Source organism: Oxyura jamaicensis, chromosome 7 (genome assembly GCF_011077185.1).
Source record: "Oxyura jamaicensis isolate SHBP4307 breed ruddy duck chromosome 7, BPBGC_Ojam_1.0, whole genome shotgun sequence".
In the NCBI taxonomy this organism is placed as follows: Eukaryota; Metazoa; Chordata; class Aves; order Anseriformes; family Anatidae; genus Oxyura; species Oxyura jamaicensis.
The window spans coordinates 1,363,034-1,386,414 of NC_048899.1; the positions used below are offsets into that span (position 1 = coordinate 1,363,034).

The 23,381-nt window shown below is 41.2% G+C and overlaps 2 protein-coding genes across 2 annotated transcripts; one reads left to right on the forward strand and one right to left on the reverse strand.

Annotated features, from left to right (window-relative positions):
• The first annotated feature begins 17 nt into the window (after positions 1–17).
• Positions 18–10,003, forward strand: HSPD1 (heat shock protein family D (Hsp60) member 1). The gene is made up of 12 exons (XM_035331594.1): positions 18–104; positions 577–752; positions 3,912–4,164; positions 4,512–4,594; positions 5,373–5,468; positions 5,778–5,871; positions 6,279–6,447; positions 6,768–6,867; positions 7,786–8,031; positions 8,366–8,540; positions 9,136–9,314; positions 9,408–10,003. The coding sequence occupies exons 2-12, from the start codon at positions 579–581 to the stop codon at positions 9,558–9,560; spliced, it is 1,722 nt and encodes a 573-aa protein (XP_035187485.1). The 5' UTR covers positions 18–104; positions 577–578; the 3' UTR covers positions 9,561–10,003.
• Positions 10,004–10,694: 691 nt separating this feature from the next.
• COQ10B (coenzyme Q10B) lies at positions 10,695–21,809 on the reverse strand. Its single transcript, XM_035331600.1, has 5 exons — positions 21,723–21,809; positions 18,668–18,814; positions 17,295–17,487; positions 15,043–15,144; positions 10,695–12,293 (listed from the first exon to the last, which is right to left on the reverse strand). The coding sequence occupies exons 1-5, from the start codon at positions 21,770–21,772 to the stop codon at positions 12,126–12,128; spliced, it is 660 nt and encodes a 219-aa protein (XP_035187491.1). The 5' UTR covers positions 21,773–21,809; the 3' UTR covers positions 10,695–12,125.
• Positions 21,810–23,381: the final 1,572 nt, after the last annotated feature.

The window sequence follows — 23,381 nt, forward strand, 5'->3', positions numbered from 1 at the left end:
CGAGGGGCGGGGCCGAGGCAGCGGGAGCCGAGCGCCGCCCGCCCTGTGCGCACACCGCCCGCACGCCGCACGCCTGCCCCGCACGGCCCCGCACGGCCCCGCCGGTGAGAGCCGGGACGTGGCCCGGGGGGGGGGCTGGGGGCTGCGCTCAGCCCCAGCTGCCCTCGGGGTGGCCGTTAGCGTCCTGAGGGGGCGCGCGCCGGGCGGCCGTTACCGGGGGGGCGGGGGAGAGAAACCGCGTGCGTGCGGCCTGGCGGCGGCTCCGAAACGGGGCTGGGGGCTGGGGGCAAGGGCGGCGGGGGTGTCCGAGGGGGTGTCCTGGGGCTCCTGGGGCTGGTGGCCCTGCGGCCGTGCAGCATGGCCTGGCTGGCGGCAGGGGGCGAGCGGCGCTTGACCTTGCGGCGCGTGTCCTGCGAGGCGGCGTGGCCCGGCCGGCCCGCGGGGCTCGGGGCCCTGAGCACCGGGCGGGCTGCGGTGGGCTTCTGCGCTTGTTCCTGTTCGGGAGCTGCCTGTGCTAAACCTGACAGTTACTACTTTATTTGTTTTTATTTTTCTTTTTATTTTTTCGTTTTCCAGCCATGCTCCGTTTACCTGCAGTGCTCCGTCAGATGAGGCCAGTGTCCAGAGCACTCGCCCCCCACCTAACGCGAGCGTACGCCAAAGATGTGAAGTTCGGAGCAGATGCCAGAGCTCTCATGCTCCAAGGGGTGGACCTCCTAGCAGATGCTGTAGCAGTCACCATGGGGCCAAAGGTAAGCAAAGACTGCATTTATTTTGCGTTAACTCTTTGGTTTGGCTGAAAACAGACAGCTAGATAACAGTTTTTCCTAGGTGGAGCTGTGTTATTCCCATCCGTGTGCCTGTAAAGGAGCTGCAGGGGCATGGGTAGGCAGCTGCAGGCAGCCATATTCTCATTCAGTCACCTCCCCGCGGGCGCAAAGTAAGATGGATCTGAGCACTGTGGAAGGTGCTGCACGTTACTGGGAAGGGTTTGAAATAAAATAGGTCAAGGGTGCATGCATGATTGGTTACTGTGGCTCATTTGGTACCCTGTAACAACGTAGCAGATAATTAATCCAACTCACAACATAAATAGTTAAATTAGTTCTATTATTTGAAATACAAAATATTTTTTGTATCATTGTGCCTTCTAGAAATAATAACACAAAAGTATTAAAAACATAACGTTGAGTTTTCAGTTGCCTGGCAAATACTACAAGTTTAAGTGAAAATTCATGGTAGTGGCCTTCATCATATGTTGCCTGTAGGGCAAATTGTAGTCTGATTCCCTGCAAGTTTTAGGACGTTTTGAAAGCTAGCTGTTACATTCTGCATAGTCATACAGCATGCAGTAAGGCTTGAAACAAGGCTCCTTCTAAAGGAAGAGACATTGATTTTCTTCAGACTCATAGAAATATCTGTTCCAAGTGGTGTGTCTGTAATGGTTTCTTTGGAATTTTGAGCCTAGTCACTAGGTAGTAGTGACAAGGTGTTAGTGGGGTGCGTGGGTGGGAGAGTGCTGAAGTACCTGCAAGCTGCAGTTCTGCAGTTTTTGAGGCTTTTTGATAAGTTACATTGTTAATCCTATCAAGAAGCTCAAGTGATTCATAGTGACTGTTTTGTACCCCCTCTAAAGTAAGCTCACTACAGCTCAGAATACTTGTGGAAGCTTTTAACAAATGCACGGTTCAGCTCTTAGAAGCTTCTACTTTGTCGACTTTAAGTACAACTTTGAAATGACAAAGATCTATTTGAAATAAAGTAGACTAAATGAAATGAAGGTAGTAGGTTCAGCACATACAATAACAGTGTGTGCATGGTAGATCTTATCAAGGCTGCTTGGCCTCTCTGAAATTATTCTTTGCACGTTTTTGGAGCCTAACTAGCTTTATTCAAAGACAGAAATGCCATAAACTGAGCAAGGTGAAGGTTAAGGAACAGTGATGTCAGCAAACTACAGCTGCTTCCCATAAGCACAGTTCTGCAGAAGAGAATAAAGTTGCAGTGCAGTCAGTTGATTTAACTTGTTTTTGGCTCAGGGTATGTTGTGAACGTCTAAGCATGATTTTAATGTGCTGGTTAAAGGGCAGATCCTGATGCAACTTTCTGCAACTTTGTGGATTTCTTGTTCCAGCATTGCCACTTTCATTGGCTGTTCTCTGCATTTACAGAGATTTAGAGGTTGTACTGTAATACCTGGTTCAGCCTCCAGTATTTTTTAAGAACTACCACACTTGTGAGGAAACTTCCCTTTTGAACTGTTTTGTATTTAAATAAACTGGTTTACAGTCTTACACAATCTTCTGATACTGCTGCCAACTGGCTAGTTGCTTTGTCATTGTGATTCTTGATAGGCAGGACCATTCAGAATGTGGCTGTATTTACGGCTGGCATTCCTTGGTTCAGAGCATCTCTTTGAGTGTAAGCTGGTTAATGTGATGGGATATAAGCAGATGCTGTTCTGCCACTCACCTCGTACCTACCAAATGCCTTTGGAATAAGAACAAGACAAAATATAGAAGAAAAAAGAAGCAAAATGAGGAGGGACTATGTGAAGAAGAGCTTATCAGTATCCACCTAAGTTTTCTTGTTCTTAAACCACTTTTCGATTTTGAATAGTAAAGGTCAAATGAAGTAGTAGTAAGAAATCATGTCAAGTAATAATTTGCCATGATTGTTTTATAGGACAAAACTAGCAATATGCAAACTCTCATGAGTTTGAAGCTAGTAACTAAAGCTCAACATTTCTTTTTTCTGTAGCTTCTAGGGTTAGATGTACTATAGTCTCTTCCATGGCAGCAGTCCAAGGTTAGTTAAATCATTGAGGCAGATGTGAGTGGGCACTGTGCAGGCGAGAACATGGTGCGCCATAGTGGCAGCATGCTTTGTCCGAATCCTTAGATAGCTTGGCTTGCTATTCAAGCTCTGCTCCGAGCCAGAGCCACACTGGCACGTGATCAGCTACAGCGGTGCCTCGGAGGAGTCAGCGTGCTCAGCTCTGAGTTGGGCCTGACAGGCCAGGTGAGGGGACAGTGCAGGATCAGCTGGGAGTGACCAGGGTGAGCTGGGGCCTTGGATCTTCCTTTCCTTCTTCCAACTGCTCCAGCTGGCAGGATAGCTGAAGAGCTTTAGGGCAGCAGTGGGTGAGAAGTGGCTGCTTCAATTTCTGCTCTTTCCCGCTAAAACTCGAGCATTATTGACTGGGGCAGCTACTGAATTCATCTGGGAAACTTTGAGAGAGGGTGCATCTACCCTGTGTTCCCTGCACAGACCATAGTGTTCCACGTCAACTTTGTATATTGCTTAGGATATTCCAGCTTTCTAGGTGAATGCAAGGGCAGGCAATTTCTGAGAAGTTAATGCAACACATTTGAACACATTTACATGTTGTTTTCTGAGAAGTTAATGCAACACATTTGAACACATTTATATGTTGTCTTCAGTTCTGTTTGCTAACCACTGGTAAGGTTTGCAAGACAGCTCTTTTTCAGAAAACATGCAAAAAATTGAACTTTCTATTGCTGTTTCTCAATCATATGCTTTTTATTGTGATTTGAAGGAAGTGTTGCAGAATTTTATGTTAATATATTTTTGTTAGTTTTAGAGGAAAATAGGTTAAAGTGAATAGGTTAAAGTTTCAGACTTTGAGTCTCTGACTTTAACCATCATGTTTGGGGGATTCACTGAAAGCTTCACTCTGAAAATATAAAACCATCAAACCATTTTTCCAGTTTTGCCAAACTTGGGAAGTGTATGTACTTGTGAAAAATCCAAACTGAAAGGAGTATGCAAAGTGATATTTTTGTTCATCTGTGGTTGCTCAAGAGGATTTTCATTTGCAGTGGAAGTGTTGCAGTAATGTGCTGTGGGTTGCATGGCTTTCATTTAAAATTTGTTCTTTATCTCCCTAGGGAAGAACAGTTATTATTGAACAAAGCTGGGGAAGTCCCAAAGTGACAAAAGATGGTGTGACAGTAGCAAAGGCAATTGACTTGAAAGACAAATACAAAAATATCGGAGCCAGGTTAGTTCAAGATGTTGCCAACAACACAAATGAAGAAGCAGGAGATGGTACCACTACTGCAACAGTACTTGCACGTGCTATTGCCAAGGAAGGCTTTGAGAAGATCAGCAAAGGAGCTAATCCAGTGGAAATCAGGAGAGGTAATGTTTTCCTTGTTTTTAAGGTGTAATCGCTGGCTTTTTTTCTAAATACTTTTGCCTATAAAATTGAAAATTTGTCGTAGGCAAACTATTTAAATCCATTTTTGCATTTAATTAAGTTCTGCTTAGTGTAGGAATTTACTGGTGCTGTGTAAATAACTTTACAGATCATGACTGATAGCATGTCACACCAACTCTAAAAGATGATTGCTAAGTATACGTGAGTCACTTGGTTTTGAACATAAAAATGTAATGGATTTTTGCAATGTGGGCTTCTTGGATTGGAAACATTTTTTCTATGCTGTATATATTTTCTGATCACTGACAAGTGTCCTGTTCATCTTCAGGGGTGATGCTCGCAGTTGATGCTATCATAGCTGAACTGAAGAAGCTGTCTAAACCAGTTACAACTCCAGAAGAAATTGCACAGGTAAAACAACAACAACAAAACCCTTAAGTTTTGTGAAGTTGGGTTCAGTTGAGCTGGGTTGGGGGGTTTATTTTGTGGATGCCTCAGCCCGGAAGGTGTTCAAGATGAGGTTGGATGAGGCCCTGAGCTAATCTAGTGGGTGGTGTGCTTGCCCATGGCAGGGGGTTGGAACCAGGTAGTCCTTAAGGTCCTTTCCAACCTGAGCCACTCTGTGATACAACAATGGAGTATTTGTCTTTACATGTTGAGATTTAGAGTATGTCTCACTGAGCGACCTTTATGGTAACATCTTCATTTTTTTGAGTTACTTAAAGCACCCAGTATTCTACGTTTAGCTTGCTGTTAGTTTGGAAGTAGGCAGTTTTTCTCATCCAGTTTGATTGCAAAATGGGGTCATAAAATGTAAATGTGCTTACTTGGGAAAAATTGAAGAGACCAGAGATGTATTTTGTGGATAGGAGGTGATGGCAGATTTCCAGAGGTCTTTTGGATCTGCTGTGGGAGGTTCACATTGACGTGGGTGCGTAGGCCTTCAGGGCTTGTTTCTTCCCGGGGCTGCAGATGCAGATGACCTGTCTGTGCTCAGCGTGTGGGGTATGACCCTGTGCTTGAGCTGCACAAAAGCTGTTCACTGTTGTAACATAGTTCTGGTGTGGATGTGCTGGTCAGCTGCCGTATCTTGTCAAGCAGTATTAGAACAGAAAATGTTTTTTGTTGTTGTAGTAAGGAAATCAATCACTTTTATTGTGAAATGAATTTAAGTGCTTTACTGTTTTAGGTTGCCACAATATCAGCAAATGGAGATCAAGAAATTGGTAATATAATCTCTGATGCAATGAAGAAGGTCGGACGAAAAGGTGTAATCACTGTCAAGGTGAGAGCCAGCTTATGCGCTAAGCGCAAAGTGACTGTCTCTTTTCCAGCTAGGGCTGGCTTTTGTGGCATGTGATGTTGCTCCTGCTGCTCTTGGACAATGCTATCCCTAATTCCTTAGTCTCTTAGTTCAGGGTGCTATCACTGTTCCCAGTGTTCTTACAGTCTTTTTTCTTTTGAGGGAGAGCATGTGAATCAGATGCCTCATGTAGAGGCTTTCATTCTGTTGTGCATAGCATGCCAAAAATGTACTTGATCTTTTGGTAGTAAATAAGGGATTTTTAATGTTTGGTTTCTTGCATCTAAACAGGATGGAAAAACTCTAAATGATGAATTAGAAATCATTGAAGGTATGAAATTCGACAGAGGCTACATCTCTCCTTATTTTATTAATACAGCCAAAGGTGAGTTAACAAAAATGCATGTCAAGTACCTTCTAATGGATCTCTAGAAGTTAAAATTAATTATGCCTATCATAAAGGTTTTGTTACGCTTTGCACTGTGGTAACAGGACCGTGGGATCCTTCCCCATCAGAAACTGAAACCTCATGGTAAAAACTTGGAGTCTTTTTAACTGCATACCCCACCACCACCCCTTTTCTGTTTAGCATGAACAATGTCTGTGCTAACATCAAGCTGGCGCTGCCGTGCTCCAGATAATGTAGACTTGGAAGTGGAGTCTTGAAGAAAATCTTTCTAATGCACTCAGAAAGTACAACATAGCTCCAAAGTTGCTGCCTGAATTTTAGAGAATGCATGGTATATTTTATTTATAATCAGATTGTTCAGATACTGCATATTGTTTCTGCAGGGCAGAAATGTGAATTCCAGGATGCTTATGTTTTAATCAGTGAAAAGAAAATTTCTAGTGTACAGTCCATAGTCCCAGCTCTTGAAATTGCCAATGGTCACCGCAAGCCTTTGGTTATTATTGCTGAAGATGTTGATGGAGAAGCTCTCAGCACTCTAGTCTTGAACAGGTAAGGTTTAAAATTCGTACTTCTAGACTCTTACAACAACAAATACTGCTTTTTTCCTGTGTGCATTCCTTTAAAAGAATGAAAACCCAAGTGTATGTGTTTGAATCTTACCACTACTAAAGAAACAGCAACTCTTGTAGCCATGCTTCATGTTGGTTGGGACAGAATTTTAGTGTTTTTTTAGCTATTTGTTTTAGCAACTCCAGCTCAGTTCATGAAAGTCCCTGTTTGCTTGACTGGTAGAATTGTACCAAAATGTGTTGTAGTAACTAATTCTCTGAAAGCATTTGAAATGTTGTTCATTGAATTCTTCTCCTCAGATTGAAGGTTGGTCTTCAGGTTGTTGCTGTAAAAGCACCAGGTTTTGGTGACAACAGGAAAAACCAGCTTAAGGATATGGCAATTGCTACAGGTGGTGCTGTAAGTAATGATGTTCTAATTGGCTTTTTCCTCTAAGGAATGCTAATGCTGTAAAGAACTTAGCTTTAGGTCCATAGCTAGTATTGGCTGTGTTGCGGGCTGTTTCTTGAGAAAAATGTAACAGTAACTCTAGTGGTTGGACTTAGCAATTATCACTATACATGGTTGTGTAATAATACAGCTCTAACCAACCATGAGTAATATATTGTTTTCACTGACTCGAGTCACATGCAGAATATCCCTGCAGCGTTGTATTTTGTTAAGGAACATGAAGGAAAGTCTTTGAGAGAAACAGCAAACCTTACTGGCCTTCTTACAAAACTGGTGGTCTCGTAAGTGCTCAGACCTGAGTCAACAAATACAATTCTATTAAATGTTTGGAATAGACTGGACGATGTCTTCTCACTTCATGCTAATGTTGAGTTCTAGACCCTCAGATTTAGAATAGCTGATATACTTGTTAGTGTTCATTTGTACAACTTTTTCATATGCGCTTCAAAATCATAGCATGATACTGGGATCCAAAGCTGGTTGTTGAAATTGATATCTCATGCTTCCTCTAGCTTAAACAGTAATCACAAAAACAGCAAACCCATTTAAAGTTAACTTTTTTTTTGCCAGTATCCTTAACTTTCTGGAATGCAAGGATGAACCTGTAACACAACTAACCAGCCCTGTTAAATCAATGTGTTATATTAGTAAGTCACAAATTAAAAGTTTGCAATTCTCTTCAGTGAGGGCCAATTTGTGAGGTACCTGCTTGCCTAGCCTGTTAGGAGAAGGGAGGAGCTTCTTTCCACTTAGCTGCAATAGTATAGTGGCTTTGTACTGTCACACTGCTGTATGTATTCATCTATCTATAAATAGTGATTTCATGTATGGTGAAGCTGTGAATTCCAACTTCTCATTTCGTTTCAGGTGTTTGGAGAAGAAGGTTTGAACCTAAATGTAGAAGATATTCAGCCCCATGACTTTGGTAAAGTTGGAGAGGTCATTGTGACAAAAGATGACACCATGCTCCTGAAGGGGAAGGGTGAAAAGGCTCAAATTGAAAAACGTATTCAAGAAATCATTGAACAGCTAGAAGTTACCACCAGTGAATATGAAAAAGAGAAGCTGAATGAACGGTTGGCCAAACTCTCTGATGGAGTAGCAGTATTGAAAGTGAGAACTTAAACTTCTTAGGAGTAAAACATACTAATTTATTAAAGAGTTTTTTTCAAATCCGTCTTCCACTAATGCCTTCTCTAGTCACTTGTGAGACAGGAAGTGATATGTACGTGATAATGGACTTCCTTTATTGGTCCTTTATTGCTGATCTAAGTTACTACTGTTTGCTTCTCTCATAATCTTACCAACTGATTCAGATAAGAAATTTGGCTTATTGCAGTGCTACACTTGGGCATTAAGAGCTATTCCATTTTGTGGCAGTAATTCTGTAGCAGTGCTCTCCTAGCCAGGCTCCTCATGCAGACTTTGACATGTGGCTTGCTTGCAGGTTGGCGGTACGAGTGATGTTGAAGTAAATGAGAAGAAAGACAGAGTTACCGATGCCCTGAATGCGACCCGCGCTGCTGTGGAGGAGGGCATTGTTCCAGGTGGTGGTTGCGCACTGCTTCGCTGCATTCCAGCATTAGATGCTTTAACTCCAGCTAATGAAGATCAGAAAATTGGTAAGTAAATTTCAAACATTTGTGTAGAAGTGTTATAAATAGACACTATTGGTCCTAAGGCTTTATAGGATTAAATACAGCCTGTTTTCAGTGACTTTAGTTACTTGATCTTACAAACCTCACATCCCTTCAGTGTGGCAGTGTCTGCTTTACAGTAGGAAGGAGCTTTAATCGCATCCCTAACTTGGATGTGAAAGAGACAATAAAATAAAGCAGCAGTATCCTCTGCCAACGAGTGAGAAGCCATGAAGATAATGTTACAACCATTGCAGATGGACATAAAATTTAAGAATGCTAAAGACATTGTGGCAAATCAAATGGAAGATGGCTTTATGCTATGTTCAAAAAATTAATATAAATTAATAAAATAGTACTACTTGTAAAACTGCTGCAAATACCTCACAGTGATTTCATTTTGTTGACAAATGTCAAGCAGTCAGGAACTTTATTTCCCTGGAAGTAATTAAAAAAAAAAAAAGCTTGTGTTCTTCCTCAGATGGTTTGATCTTACTGTGTTAATCTCCAGCACATAAATCTGTGCCTTGGCAACAGGAGTGTATGTGATATGTAATGCTAAATATCTTTTTCCTTATAGGCATTGAAATAATAAAGAGAACACTGAAAATTCCAGCAATGACTATCGCAAAGAATGCGGGTGTTGAAGGATCATTAATAGTTGAAAAAATACTGCAGAGTCCGTCAGAAGTTGGCTATGATGCAATGCTTGGGGACTTTGTAAATATGGTAGAAAAAGGAATCATAGACCCAACGAAGGTAACCTGAAAGTCTTAGCTTTCCTTCTCGCGGCCGGCGCGCGCCCCCACAGGATAGTAAACAGGTACTAAGTTATTTCTTTCCTGTCTTCAGGTCGTGAGAACAGCTCTGATGGATGCTGCAGGTGTTGCTTCTCTCTTATCAACAGCAGAAGCAGTAGTGACTGAAGTTCCTAAGGAAGAGAAGGAGCCGGCAATGGGAGGAATGGGTGGGATGGGTGGAGGAATGGGAGGTGGCATGTTCTAATTCCTGGGCTACTGATGCATCATGAACTCTGCTGTTTAAGACTGACAGTTCTGACTTAAAAACTTCAGATGTCAGTGCAAGAGGATGGATAGTGACTGAAGTGAGGCTGGTGTTTAAAAGAATCACTGTAACCATCAGTTACTGGATTTCATTTAACACACATAATTGTTTACAGTCATTGTCCATGCCTACAGATAATTTATTTTGTATTTTTTGAATAAAGACATTTGTACATTCCTGATAACTGGGTGCAAGATCCATCTACCAAGGTCCTGATTTACACTTAATTAAGGCACTTGATATTCTGTTTCAGAATGTATTGGTGCTTGCCAGTACTAGGAAGAACTTGGAAGCCACTGTGCGTGAGACTAGACAATTGTGTACAAAGTAGACAAATATACACTTATGTGACCTTTATGTAATAAAACAACCTGCTCAAAAAATATGAAATGTATCACCTTATTCATCTGTACACAAAGCCATAGTTCTGGGAGAAACTTGATAGCCCGCTTCTAAGATTTAATAGAAATCTGACGCTTGGAAAAACTGGAGGACATTTCTCTCCAAGAAACATTCCTCTGTCAAAAATGTTAATTGGAAATACAAGTGACTTAAATTTTGGTAAGAAGTATCTAAGCTGAGCTGCCACACCAGTTCTTTGCAATATTAAACAATGCTGTGAAAACAAGGCATGTGCAGTGAGTTTATTTTGCCCTTTCCATATTGCTCGTTGCACATGCTGGAACAGGCTGACTGAATCTTTCACAGTACTGTGGGAGGGCAAGTGCCTTGAGGGTATGAAACAGGTAAGTTGTCTTAGCTAAGAAAGACTTCAGAGTTTTTTAAATACAACTTTTGCTCGGGTATATTATGTAGTTATCTCTGTGGTTTGAGACGTGCATTCTTCCAGCTTTCTGAATTATGTTTAAATTATCAGCAATAGATGTGGTTTCATACTTAAAGACAGCTTTGAATGCCACCTGCTGTTTTCTGACTTGACACAGCTAATAACACTAACGTGTAATGTCTTTTCACTCTGCTTCCCAACTCCATTTTGCAAACACTTCCAAGTAATGGTGTTTCTAAACTCATGTAGGTTTTTCTTTCATTGTCTCAGTACATAAAATCGTTTCACAACTTCCTAGGTGCTTTAAAACTGACCTCTTAATCCAGCTGTGACTTTCCCCAACTGTCTACAACTAAGAACCATCTCACACACCCTGTATGAATTTTTAATTGCTTTTTCTGGAAAAATGTGTAAATGCTGTGAGACTGCTGCAGGGCAGTCTATATCCTGAAACTTACTATGTTATGTAGTACATTGCCACCTATCTGTAGTAACCACATCAATACAGATGCTTTGGAAGAGCAGACTAGCTTCAGCTATGAAATACACCTGAAGCTGCACCTAATTCAGTCATGACCTGTAATTTAAGAAGGTGTGTAGAGAGGATACTAAATTTATTCTAACCTATGCACTTAGGTTTCTTTGGAGACTGGGAAGAGTACTAATCTAAGGAATAGAACTACTGCAAATGAGCTTAAGATAGCTGGTACCATCTCACTACACCGATACTTAAATGGAAGTTAGGTACTGAAAGGAGACAACTAAGGTTTAGCTCTGTATTGTGCATTACTGAATGACAAGTGGCCTTGGATGTATTTATGCTGTGTTAAATGGAGGACAGCTCATTCCCTCCTTCCACTGCAATACGATACAAAAGATGATGCCTCCATGCCCTCATTCTTGCTGAAGTGACATTTGTTTACTGTGTTTTGAACTGGGAACTATGTTTGCATTAGCTGGGATTTATCTAGCATAACCTCAATACAATGCCTAACAGTGAAACAGGAGCAGGTAGGCAAATTCAGCCTGCCAAACGTACTATAAATACATCAGTGTCTGGAGCCCAGACAGCTAAGAACCACCGGATATAGCTGAAACTGCTGTACTTGGCTACTTGGCACTACATGTACCTGTTATGAAAACTCAGTGTTAAGGCTGCTTTTTTTTTTTTTCTATAACAGTTGCTGGTCAGAATTCAACAGCAGTTGGAGACTCCTGACTTAATCCTTGTCACTGATTTGGATCAAAAGCAGCTGCTAGTTGATGTTGGACACACTGTACTCAACTCCCTAAGGCTAAAATGTCAGAATCTCCCTTAACTTGGCCAGTTGACTGAGGTAATGCTGGTAAGTTACATTCATGCTACTAATAACTTAAATTTGAGTTAATATATTACAACACTGAAAAACATTAGCTTGTTTTATAAGGTAGAGCTTACAGTGTGATTACAGAAACCGTTTGGCAGGTTAATAAACGGCAGCCTGAGTTATCTTGTGTTACAGTAGATGCCAATTGTCTGTTACTGATAACACTTTGAATTGCACTTGATAGCAGCTTGAATAGACTACATTGATCTAGCTGAACATGTGCGTGTTTTGTACAGTATAAAATTACATAAAAAGCTCAGATAGGAAATCGATGCCCCAAAAAGGAGCATGCCACCTCTTGTACAGAGTGTACAAACAAGTTTATAATGGAGGTTGTTGAATTTTTCCCCGTTACGTTTGATGAACTTCATGAAGCATTAACTCCTGAGGTATGCTTGTTTCTGGGCCATGGAGTTTGGATGCTCTTCTTTCAAAGGCAGTGACCATCTGCTTGACTACTTCATCAAAAAACAGCGTAGCAAGTTGTGAGTGTAGAAGTGAACGAAATTCAAAAGAAATCTGTTAAAACAGAGAAGATTTTGTCTTGTATTTACTGTTGTAATAAAATGCTGTTAGAGATAAGTTCATTAAAGAATCTCAAGCTGCAAGTAGGTTGCAGAAGAAAAAACAGATAAAACCAAACAATAGATGAGCGTGTATGTGAAGAAAAGCCTTATTCTTTGGTCAGAGGACTGTTCTCCTATTCTTTTCATTTAGAATAATTATTTTGTTCAATTCTCTTAGGTAATCATTCCCATTTATCTAAACCAACTGTATGTTACTTAAATGACACATCACAAAACATACAGGAAAGATTTAGGGTAGTGAAAAAACTACAATGGTAACTAAGTTCATCTGCACGTAAAATGCCCTTGAGCGACAAACTTTTGAAGAAAATCCTGCATAGTAAGGCAGCAGATTTACAGGTAACATGAAGCAAACCAAGAGCGGTTTAAAGGCAGCTTGAAATAGTTACCTATTAGTTAAGAACATTTTAAATTAGTTTTTCTATCTAGGTAGATGCAGTTAACAATATGTTCAAGCAATGCTAATCTACGGACTGAAGCTTATAATTTGCTTTTGTCTGCTCTGTGTCCTTATACATCTCCTGCCCTCTACCTTTGCAGTCCTGACATGGGCAGTTTTGGAATACAACCGTTCCAGTAAGTCCTCTCAAGTCCTTGGGCCTCCTATTGCAGTGCTCAAACTGCTTTGTACATTCCCTTTTAGTTACTGGATCCTTCAGTTTAATAATTACACTGAAGCTACTGTAGTAGTTAACAGGGCAGGAGCACAGGGAGTTTGCTTTCTCTCTCCACCCCCTAAAAGAAAAATTGATGACAACAGCAAGGTCACTTTTATGTCAAATAGCCTTCAAATATACTTTTTGTGCTTTACTGGCCTTTGGTCTAGTTTAAGAACATGACCCTAAGGCTATGGTATTGGATTTAGTTTTGGCTTCAACGGGTTCCAGAAATGATTACAAAGTTGTCAGGAAAAGAAACAACTTGCATTTCGTCTGCCCTTCTATTGTTCCTGTTACTGCGTGTCTTTTGAATTGAGATTTAAGTACTTAAATCATACCTGAGAAATCAGCAGGTGAAATGCCAAATGCGTATTATCTCAAATTGTTTATGAGTATTGCATGTTAATTGCTGGAATAGTAGTATAGAATTAATGTGGAATGTGAGCCAGCTGTAGCTTCATTTGCACTTGATCTCAAGCATCAGCAAAAATTAATGTGCCTTTTCAAAGTCTGAGATGACATTTATAACATATTGAGCTCTGCAAAGCAGGGATCGTAAATGTTGCATCATGTTCAGTAATTATGTAAGAACCTGAGATGTTTTTATGAAGTTTGCAGATAGCAATATGTTGTGCTTAAATCTATGCGTTAAATCACTTAAGAGCCGAAATGCAACTGAAACTAAATGTCTTATTAAAGTTCAGTGTATATATAATGTACCACCAGGCTGGCAGAACAGTAATGCAGTAGGCTGAGGAAACCAGCATCATCTAAAATTCAAGTAATACTTTCTAAAGCAAACTACCATTCTTGAAATCAGTCCTGTCTCTCACAAGTACTTAGTTGTGCAGCGTGTTGTGAGAAGTTGGTTTTGAAATGTTTATCATTACTATCTGCATAGGCCCAGAGGCTAAGTCACGCAGCAAGTTGAAATTGAGCAAGGGTTAGAATCCTTCAGTATGTGCTGTTGTGAGCCAGCCCCCTGCTCAGCTGGCTATATTTGCTTCTGCTACCTCAAAATGGCGTCAATGATATCCAGTATTGATATCAAGCAAGCATGTCCTTTCTAAGTCCAGTTTTGACTCTCTTTAACTGAAATTCTCAACCTTAAGTGTCAAAACGTGGCTTTGGTAGGGGAAAAAAGAAAGTATTTTCCTCGTAAACTTGCTATTTAGCTAATAGGGTTTAAACAGTTGCTTAATTTGAGTTTTCTCAGCTGATTTATGGCTGGGCTAAAAAGATGTGTTACTAGTCAGTAGCAGGAACTGTCATGAATCGCCTGGAGAAATTCAAAAATTAATTACTTCTGTGTACTTTTGTAGCCTGTTCTGAACCCCAGATTAGTTAAGTGCTGAACAGAACACCCTTAACACCATGCAATGTAAGAAAAAATAAGTGATGGAAGAAAAAAATTGAAAACCAAGAACTCGCAGTAAGGAAAGCAAATTGTCTAGGAATAACAGACTAAACCAGATACTGGGTTTAAAATGCAGTATTTTGGAACTGCAGTGATATCCCATCATAGAGTAGAGACACAGCATTTCTCCTAAAAGCTGTTACAGTGGTATTATAGAAGAAGGAGTAAGACATAAAATACATGAAATAATAAATCTAGAAGTCAGGAAATTAAACTACAGGCTAAACAGGACGGATAGGAAAACAAAAGCATGTAGGTTGTAAAGTAATTTAAAAAAATAGCAAAGTCCACAAATATGTTGAGTATTTCTCTCTCTGTATTTGCTTATCTTAGTATGTAGAGAATTGTATGGTGAGAGATACCAGTCCCTAGACTGTTTGGTTAGATGTGGACACCTCACAGAAGACTTGTCTCTCACGGAATGTGTAGCAGTTTTCATGTTGTAAAACTTACTGGAAAAAAAATAAAAAATAAAAAAATAATAATAAAAAAAAAAACTTTTTGATAGTAGTGATTATAGTGACTAAAACTAACTTTTTTGCAGTGCTTATGCGTGTGTATACACCTTATTTGTAGCATGTGGCGGTTTTAATTAGAATACTTACTGAAAAATCCAATGTACATGTCCTTGGATAGCCAGGGATACCTGGGCTGAAACGCCACACTGTTTCCAAGTGATTAAATAGTCTTCCATCTGTGCAGGATGCCTAAAAGAAAGTTCAAAAAGTCAAGCTACAGCAGGGCTCTTACATGAGACAAATCAGTATTACTGAAGCATGCACATTTTGTTAGACAGTGAAGGTCCCAGCATAGTTAAAATTATTCTTCATAGTGCAGCCAGCAAAAGATCCCATTTGCCCACTGTCACTTACAGCAAAGTAGCTGAATCCCGTTCAAGTTACGGGAAGGATCTTTGGTTTTTGCCATAAAACAGATCGCTTGTATGATGCATAGAATACCATAGTAATGTTAAAGATATCTACCAGAACTGAGAATAGGGTCCTTACTTTCATTCATTTCACTTTTGGCACATACAACTATTTTCGTGTGGCTATATTTTAAATAGAAAAAGGCTGAAATACATATACTTGAAAAATCATTCAAATACATCTACTCAGGTGGCTTGGAGTTACTGAAGAGAATTACTGTAATTAAACTTTCTTTACAGTTCTTAGTGTCGACACAAGCAAACATAGCTTTTGCTTGTGGTTTGAAAGCACAGATAAGAAGCTCAGCCAAAGACAAATCAGCAGCACAAAAATACCACCATTTCTCTGCCCAGTCCAGGGATGCAATACCTCCCTACTTCTGTAACAGCAAGGAGAGGAGTAGAGGGAAGAGCAGACATGCCTGAAGAGCTGGGCTTGCTTTTCTCATTGCTGCCAAAAGGGCAGGAAGAATGGAAATGTGCCAGTGTGTCCCCCTTGCTCCCAACCTTATAAGTAGCAAACATCACTCGACACTTCTCAGCAGCAAGAGCTGCTGCTACCAGCCCGATATTCTAGGGCTCAAGCACTGCTGCTGTAAGCAACAAACAGCTCATTTTGTCACCACCGACAGCCCACTATACAAAACCACTGTGCAAGCTCCCTTTGCCCAGAGTTATTTCTGAAGACAGTGAAACAGTCCGAACACACGGTCATTTCATTTCCTTGTGGTAATGTTCCTCCAGTTATGTGAAGATGATATAAATGTTAGGAAAAAAAATCCCAACAGAGAAAATGCTAATAAATCTAGGAAGAGGAAGCTTAGTGTTCTCCCCACCACTTTCATGGTCTTTTCAGAGACCAGATTTCTTCTTCTGAGAGAATTAGAGTGAATGAGAATTGGTAAGCCAAACTGATAGCTGTGCAAAATAGAAAGTCTTGTCAGGGAAAAGTAGAAAGGGAGAGCAGCATCTAACTCTATTGTAACTGTTGAGATTTCTTAATAATGGGAGAGATTTTTTTTTCTTTCCAAAATGAGTAAGTACCTTGAAAAAAAGCACTTTGCATATTGCCTTTCCAATTCATGTCTCCCCTGTACTTAAGAAACCCATTTCTGTTTTATGTGGTGTCTTGTTAGTGGAAGCCTAGAAAAGAATAGTGAAATAGCATACCCAAACAATTATCTTGACCAGTAATCAACTGTTGTAATTTCACTAGTTATTCCAAAAGATAGTCAAAATTGCATGAAGGGGGAGAGGCAGTTTTTATGAGTCTGTTCTGGGCTGTTCCTAACAAACAGATGTGAACCTCTAACGTAAGCAAGCAGCTGGAAGATCCAGACCTCATTTAAAATTTCTCCCTTTATTACCCTTGAAAAAAAAAAATGAAAGGAGAAATACAAGTGCTGTACTAATTAATTCTAAGAAATGGACTTGAAATCTACCGTTCTATTATGGCATCAATGTACTGAATAACAGGCTCTTCAGCAGATGCTCTGCCTAAACTTCTTAAATAAAGTGGTTAGAATTGTCAGAAGAAAAATAATGACATCATTTTGCTAAGGTACCAGAAGCTACAAAGAGATAACCTTTATGTCTCTATTATTTTTGCATTTAGAGAGGCTTGGGCAAAATTAAAACAAACAAAAAAACACAACAAACAGGCATCTTCATTAATGGCTACTTGTTTTTTTCTTTTTCCAGCAAAAGCCATTTAAAAAGCAATTTTCCCCCGTTTGGCAGCTTATGTTTTAAAAGCACATTGAAATTAACACCAGGTAACCTATAGTCTTTAAACAAAAGCAACACAAGTTTTGAGTCACAGGAAGCAATTCCAGCACTAATTTTGTTTTTAAAAGAGCTTCCTGGAATATTTAAATTTCTACACACAAGTTATGGAAAGATACAGCTAAAAAAATATTAATAAATTACCTTAACTAAATGCGGCCTCACGAGGGTAACAACTGATGTATACCTTTCTACAACAGGAGGGAATCCTATTTCTAGCTGTGCCTTGCAGTATCCAGAGCGCTTTGATAATATATCTGACTTCTTACACCATGGCACAAATAGTTTGTAATCTTCCACAACAGCAACAACTGCATACATTTCCTGCATAGAATATCTGGAAGCAGAAATATAAATGTTACAGTTACAAGGTGTTTTAACTAGGAATTCAGCACTATAAGGTTCAAAGATACTATAAGTGGCATAGGCAGTTTTGATGGTGAACATGCAGTCACCTGAAAACACTACCACTATTTTTGGAAGTTAAAAATGTAACTCTATTAAGATCAAAAAAAAAAAAAAGTAATATACTGGTAAGTCTTTGCACAAGAAAAGCGAAACACCACACAGCATCTAGCAGTAAAGTTAGTGAACACTGAACCAGAGGTATGCTACTTTCTGGAATATTAGGTAAGCATGCTTCGATTTCAAATGGAAAAGTAGTTTTTCCATCGTAGCTGTGTCTTGGTTTAGGTAGATTTTAGATATTTCATAGAACAAAAGAATCCATACCTCACAGCTACCAAGAAAAGATGTAACAAAACTAGGGGACTGTTTTCAAAGGTTTAAACAAACACTACTTAGACCTCCCCCCCAAAAAAATAAAGGAAAAAATACTTTCAAGAGAAAAACAGTATTATTGGACAAAGGCTCCTTTTCAATGAAATCTGTTGCAGTTCAAGAACTATCACATAAATGAATATTAACCATCATGAAAAAAATACTAACCCTAATGAACAAACCGTACTATTGTGGACTAGAGGCTGGGAGCAGATCCCAAACTCATTAAATTAATGGGAAATTTTCCACTAGTTTTAAGGCAAACTGGGTTTCAAAGAGTTTTTGTATGCACATAGTTCACCGCACAACTAATTATTTTCTGTCTTTTAAAGAAAGAAGCAAATTTCAAATGAGAAGTACAACATAATGCAAGTGTAACATTGGCACATGTTTTTGAGAAACTGGAGAAAACTGAGTTTTCACCCCTTTTGGTTTATCCCCATTTCACCAGACAGATAATGCATGCTTCCTTTTCAGGGTTGTTTTTGTTTCGTCATGAAACAAAAAGGTTATTTCTGCTATTTCCTTCCAAGGAGCAGGTGTATGGGGTTCCAAAAAAATTTTGATACCCAATTTCAGGCTTGACAACCTACAAATTTAAAAAATTAAAACTGATTTCTCCTCTCCACCTGGGCACCGTCTCAGACATGTGCCTTCAGGGATGCTCAGTCTTTGAACTTAGTGCAAACATGAAAACTGTAAATGCGTAAGGTATCATGCCACTTTTCTATACAAACCCTATAATTCTTCTTTCCGAATATTCTTTTCTTTTATTTACTAGTGGTGCAGCAATGTTGAAGAAACTTCTTGAAAAGGCATGGCTCATTACAGGTACTTGCAAAGAAGAAATTCTTGTCATCAGAATACCACAGGAAGCCAAGTGCCTGCAAGATTGAAAATGCCTTTTAGACTCCTTTCTTATCAGCAAAATAGATCACAACACATTAAGGTGAGATGCAAAATCTGTTGTATAGCATTCCAGAAAACATCCAGTTTAGATGGAAAAACAAAGGCTCATAAGTGTTAGCGAACTTTTTTTTTCCCCTTTAAGAGAAACTAAAAATAGCTCCCAGTCACGAGAAAAGTAACTGGCAGAGTAAAATACAAAGGCCCCCATTAAACACTGGCTTCGTGGCAGCCTGAGGTCTCGTACAGGACTCATGCACTTAGCGTGCAGAATTAATTTTGCTTTCTTACCAGAAAAATCAAGACATATCCTAAAATACTTTACCCTTTTGGAACATGCAAAAAAGTAGAAAAGTTTCCACTTGTGGATATGAAGTAGAATTCTGCAGTAACCCCTCTGCTGCCTTCCTTCTCTTATAAGGAAAGTTTCATTTTGAAAGTCCTTTTAGAAACTGCATTGCGTCCCTCTTTCTTTTGTTTGAAAATATCACACAGAACCATGGATGCAGTGTTTTCATAAATAAAACTTAACAGTTTAGCTTTATGAAATGCTAGTAGTTCTAAGATTCCATCTCAGTTTTCTGGTTTTGAACCTATACTAAGATCTAAAAAAGTATTCATTGTGGTTAATAGGACTCATGCTGAGTTATGGATTTCACCTAAAATGCTGCTTCAAAAGTTCTGATTTTTGGCACCGGGGAGTTAAAAAGGTCACTATTTGCTGTCAGCGCTTCTACATACGTAAGCTAAAAAGCAACCTAGGCCGTCTTCTGTCAGTAATTAAACGATCAGGACTGCACTTCTGGATTTACACGGTCAAAAATGGAACCAACCTTCCCACTTGGTGTAAGGCTTGCTTGTTATTGTTTTATTTAAACACAGCTAACAGATAGATGCTGTTTTTTCCTAGCCACCACACTAGCACACAAATTCTGATAAGTCTGTCTAAAGCAAGCTCTGCAAACATTTGGAATTGTATCTCAAGGGATATGGACAGTCTGTTTTTTTCCACTTGCATTAGACAGGGCTGTTAAGGAAAAGCATGGCTTTGACAGGAACACTGGATGCCTGCCAGTAACCGTGTAGCTGCCTCAACCTGATTCATAGAAAGAGTTCAGAACCAGACCTCATCCTGGAGAACTAAATTATTTTCTCCATCTGTGGCTATGTATAGTGCATTGTCCTAACTAGTTGTTGGGACTCTTCTGTTGGTTTGTTCTTACTGTAATGCTATGCCAGCACACTGCTTCAGGCAGTTTTATGTACACACGTTTAAGTGCAGGGCTGAAAAACGATCTCCACAACTACTTTGTTATTGCTCTAAGATCAAGTCCTTTTCGCAGTTATACTGCCATTCAAGGAAGGGAAGGTTAAGAGAGGTTATAGTGTTAACAAAGCTGGTGGGACTTGGTCTCTCTCTAGATTTTATTTGAAGAGAAACAGATGCTACAAGAATGTGCTGGGCCTGGTCCCAGTTCAGGAAAACATACCTCTCCAGAAACCACAAAAGCAGAGACTTCGGTGGACTTTCACGCATGTTTTTGTGAACCTGGTGAAGGCCTCAGGAGAAAAGCCAAGTTTGTACTTAAATGCAGACGCACCTACCACTCCTTTCTTATCCTCTGAGGGTAACACAGTCAGTGCCACTCATACTGCTCTTACTGGCATCATTCAATTTCTGTCCCTTGCTGCTTTCCCTCTAAACATTTAGGCACTGATCACAGTATCACCTGACTTACGTGACCTGAAAAGGACGCATTTACTGTTGCATGGTATACGTGATCTCTATGTGGTGATTATTTTTAATAGTTACATTTCCAAAGACTAAAATATTTTGAAAACAGGAATCTCCAACTCCTAATTGCAAAAAGACAGAAATCAGCGGTGTGAGCACACCCATGTAGTTGGGCTTACTGCTATCCCAACTGTTCCTTCCACGAAGCTGGTGTCATCAGATGGCCGGTTAGTGGTCAGTGAGATGACAGCTGACCTCATTCACATTCTTTGTGGACAGCTGTTCGAGTCCCAGAAAATGAGCTTTGCCAGCAAGTGTCCTCGTGAGCATCTCAGCCTGAACAAGCACAGGAGACTAATTTACCAGCTTGGTCCTTGAAGCCTGCTGCTCAGTGCAGTGAGGGGTCCGCTGAGGTGACAACAGGTATGAATTCTACACTGGTGGCAGTGCCACATGTAAGCACACCGCACTGCAGGGCTACAAGTAGTCCAGCAACATCTCCGATCCGGTGTGCGCTGGGCTAAAACCAGCCACCAGGATTCTTTTACCTCACACTAGACACATTCTCAAAGCTAGTTTGCAGCTGGCTGCTCAGGAAGTTTCTTTACCCTGGATGCTGTTGCTGGTGATGGATTTTCCCCTTAGCTTGGAGCTGTGTCATCTCTAGCAAATTATTTTTAAAGCTGATTCTAGTTGACAGGACTGGACTATTTTAGTGCTGCAATTACATCTCAAAGACTTAATTTAAACGTGAGGGATACACATTAAGAAATACACTCCCAGTGTGACAATAGAGCGCAGCGCTGCAGAGTAAGAAGAATCCCATCGGATGCCTGCTTGCATTTCGACGTCGCGACCCAGCGTCACTTTTTCTGCATTTTCCCTGCTTCCGAGGCCGGCGGTAAGACCCCTAGCGCACTAAAGCCGCGGGGGCAGCACCGGCAGGGAGCCGGGGGGATCCCGGTGCTGCCCGTGGAGGCCCCTCCCGACGCCCGCCCGCCCCTGCCGCTCTCAGCCCGGCTCCTCTCCGGGGCGGTGCCGGCCTCGGACCTAACAGGAGCCGGGCTCCCGCTGCGGCACCCGGGCGGAATTCTCCTCCCGCTTCGCCCTGCAAGCTCGAGGACCCCCAGCCCCCACGCCTCGCCCCGTACCTGCCGGCGGCGCCGAGCCCCGCGGCCAGCGCCCTCCCGCTGCGCGCCATCGCCGGGCCCCGCCGGCACCGACCGGCCCGGAGCCGCCTGGGGGCCGCGGCGGGGGCGGAGGCGGGGCCGTGACGGGCGCGGCGGGGGCGGGAGGGAGGTGCCCGAGCTCATTGGCCCGGTGGCGCGCGGGGCCTGTAACGGTCCGTAACAGACCGGAGCGGCCCCGGACGGCTCTGCTACACAGCGACTCGGCCCCCGTCGTCCCGTTACGCGTTCCCACAGCTCTGCTGGAGGGAGCTATCGGCAAGGTGCACTGTCCTGCAGCTGTAAGGTGTTTGCGCCGTCCTGCACTTGGTGGTGTATCCCGCAAGTTGTATGGCACGAGGTGTTTGAGCCTGCAAAGCTTCCTTCTGTGAAGCTGCAGGTCTTGGTTTAGTTACTGGCAGGTTGCTCTAGCTCTTAGCTGGGAAGCACGAACTGAGCCAGGACAGTCACGCTCCGTAATATTTAGATATCCTTACCTCGAACATGTGACAGCAGTGCACTGCTAGGCAGTAAACAGCCTGACTGTGGTGGTAATGAAGTCTCTGAACTGTCCCCTGACCTGAAATGCAACCCTAGTTTTATATTTGATGGAAATTCAAACAGTTTTAGTTAAAGTAGCTGAATGCACTGACATTAAATTATTTCTAGAAAATGAGTAAGTCCAGTTCTGTGTTCTCATCAGAAATGTTTTCCTTATCTCGGTGTCTTCTCATTAGTTAAAAGCATTAATAATTAAACAGAACACAATCAATTTGATTAATTGAAACCAATTGGAGCAGCTCTTTATCCCGTCAGGGCATGGTGTTTTTCAGATAAGCTGTCCTGTAGTGTGCTTTTCATTCTGAGCTTGATGAAAAAACAGAAACATTTAAAAACCTTGGTTCTACAGCATGGGAGAAAACCAGCCCCACCAGAAATGCGAAACAGCCTCAGCCTGTACCACCACTTCAAGTTCCTGTTACTAACTTCATCTGCATGTTTCGTAACTTCTATCAGAGCTGCTCTTTCTTGCTGGTTCCTGCTTGCCCTGGGAGCGTGCCCATCTATGCAGTTGTTCCAGCTTGTTTCTCTGGATCAGGAATTACCTCACTGAGAGTTGATGCCTTCTAGCGTTTAGAGTAACTGAAGGATAAAGCACTGACGTACAAGATGATACCTGAGGGCACTCTGTTTTCGTTTGTTTTCTTATCCAATTTGTCTGTCTCAGATAATAGTCCTTACAGCTTGCTTGGTGTCTGCTGTTTGCAGAGATCTGCATTTACTAACTGATAGGAAGAGTGCCTCAATGTTTACACCAGAGGGATGTAAAACTCTTCTGATACATCAGAAAGAGCCATTGCATATGACCACGATGAAATTTGTGTATAAAACAGCCAGATGCCACCCTCAGCTGGCCACCAGCTGGCACAACCTTCCCCAGCCACCCTCTCCCGCTGGCCCTGGAGTGTTGTGCTGACACTCAGCACACTTGACATCAAAAGCAAAACTAGATCTGGAAGAGATTTAAGTTCATGATATTTTTTCTTTGCTCATACTACTTGAGAAACTTGAATTCAGTTTCTCTGGAGCTGAAACATACCTACTTCTGTTAAATATTTCTACTCTTTCGCGTAAGAATTTTTG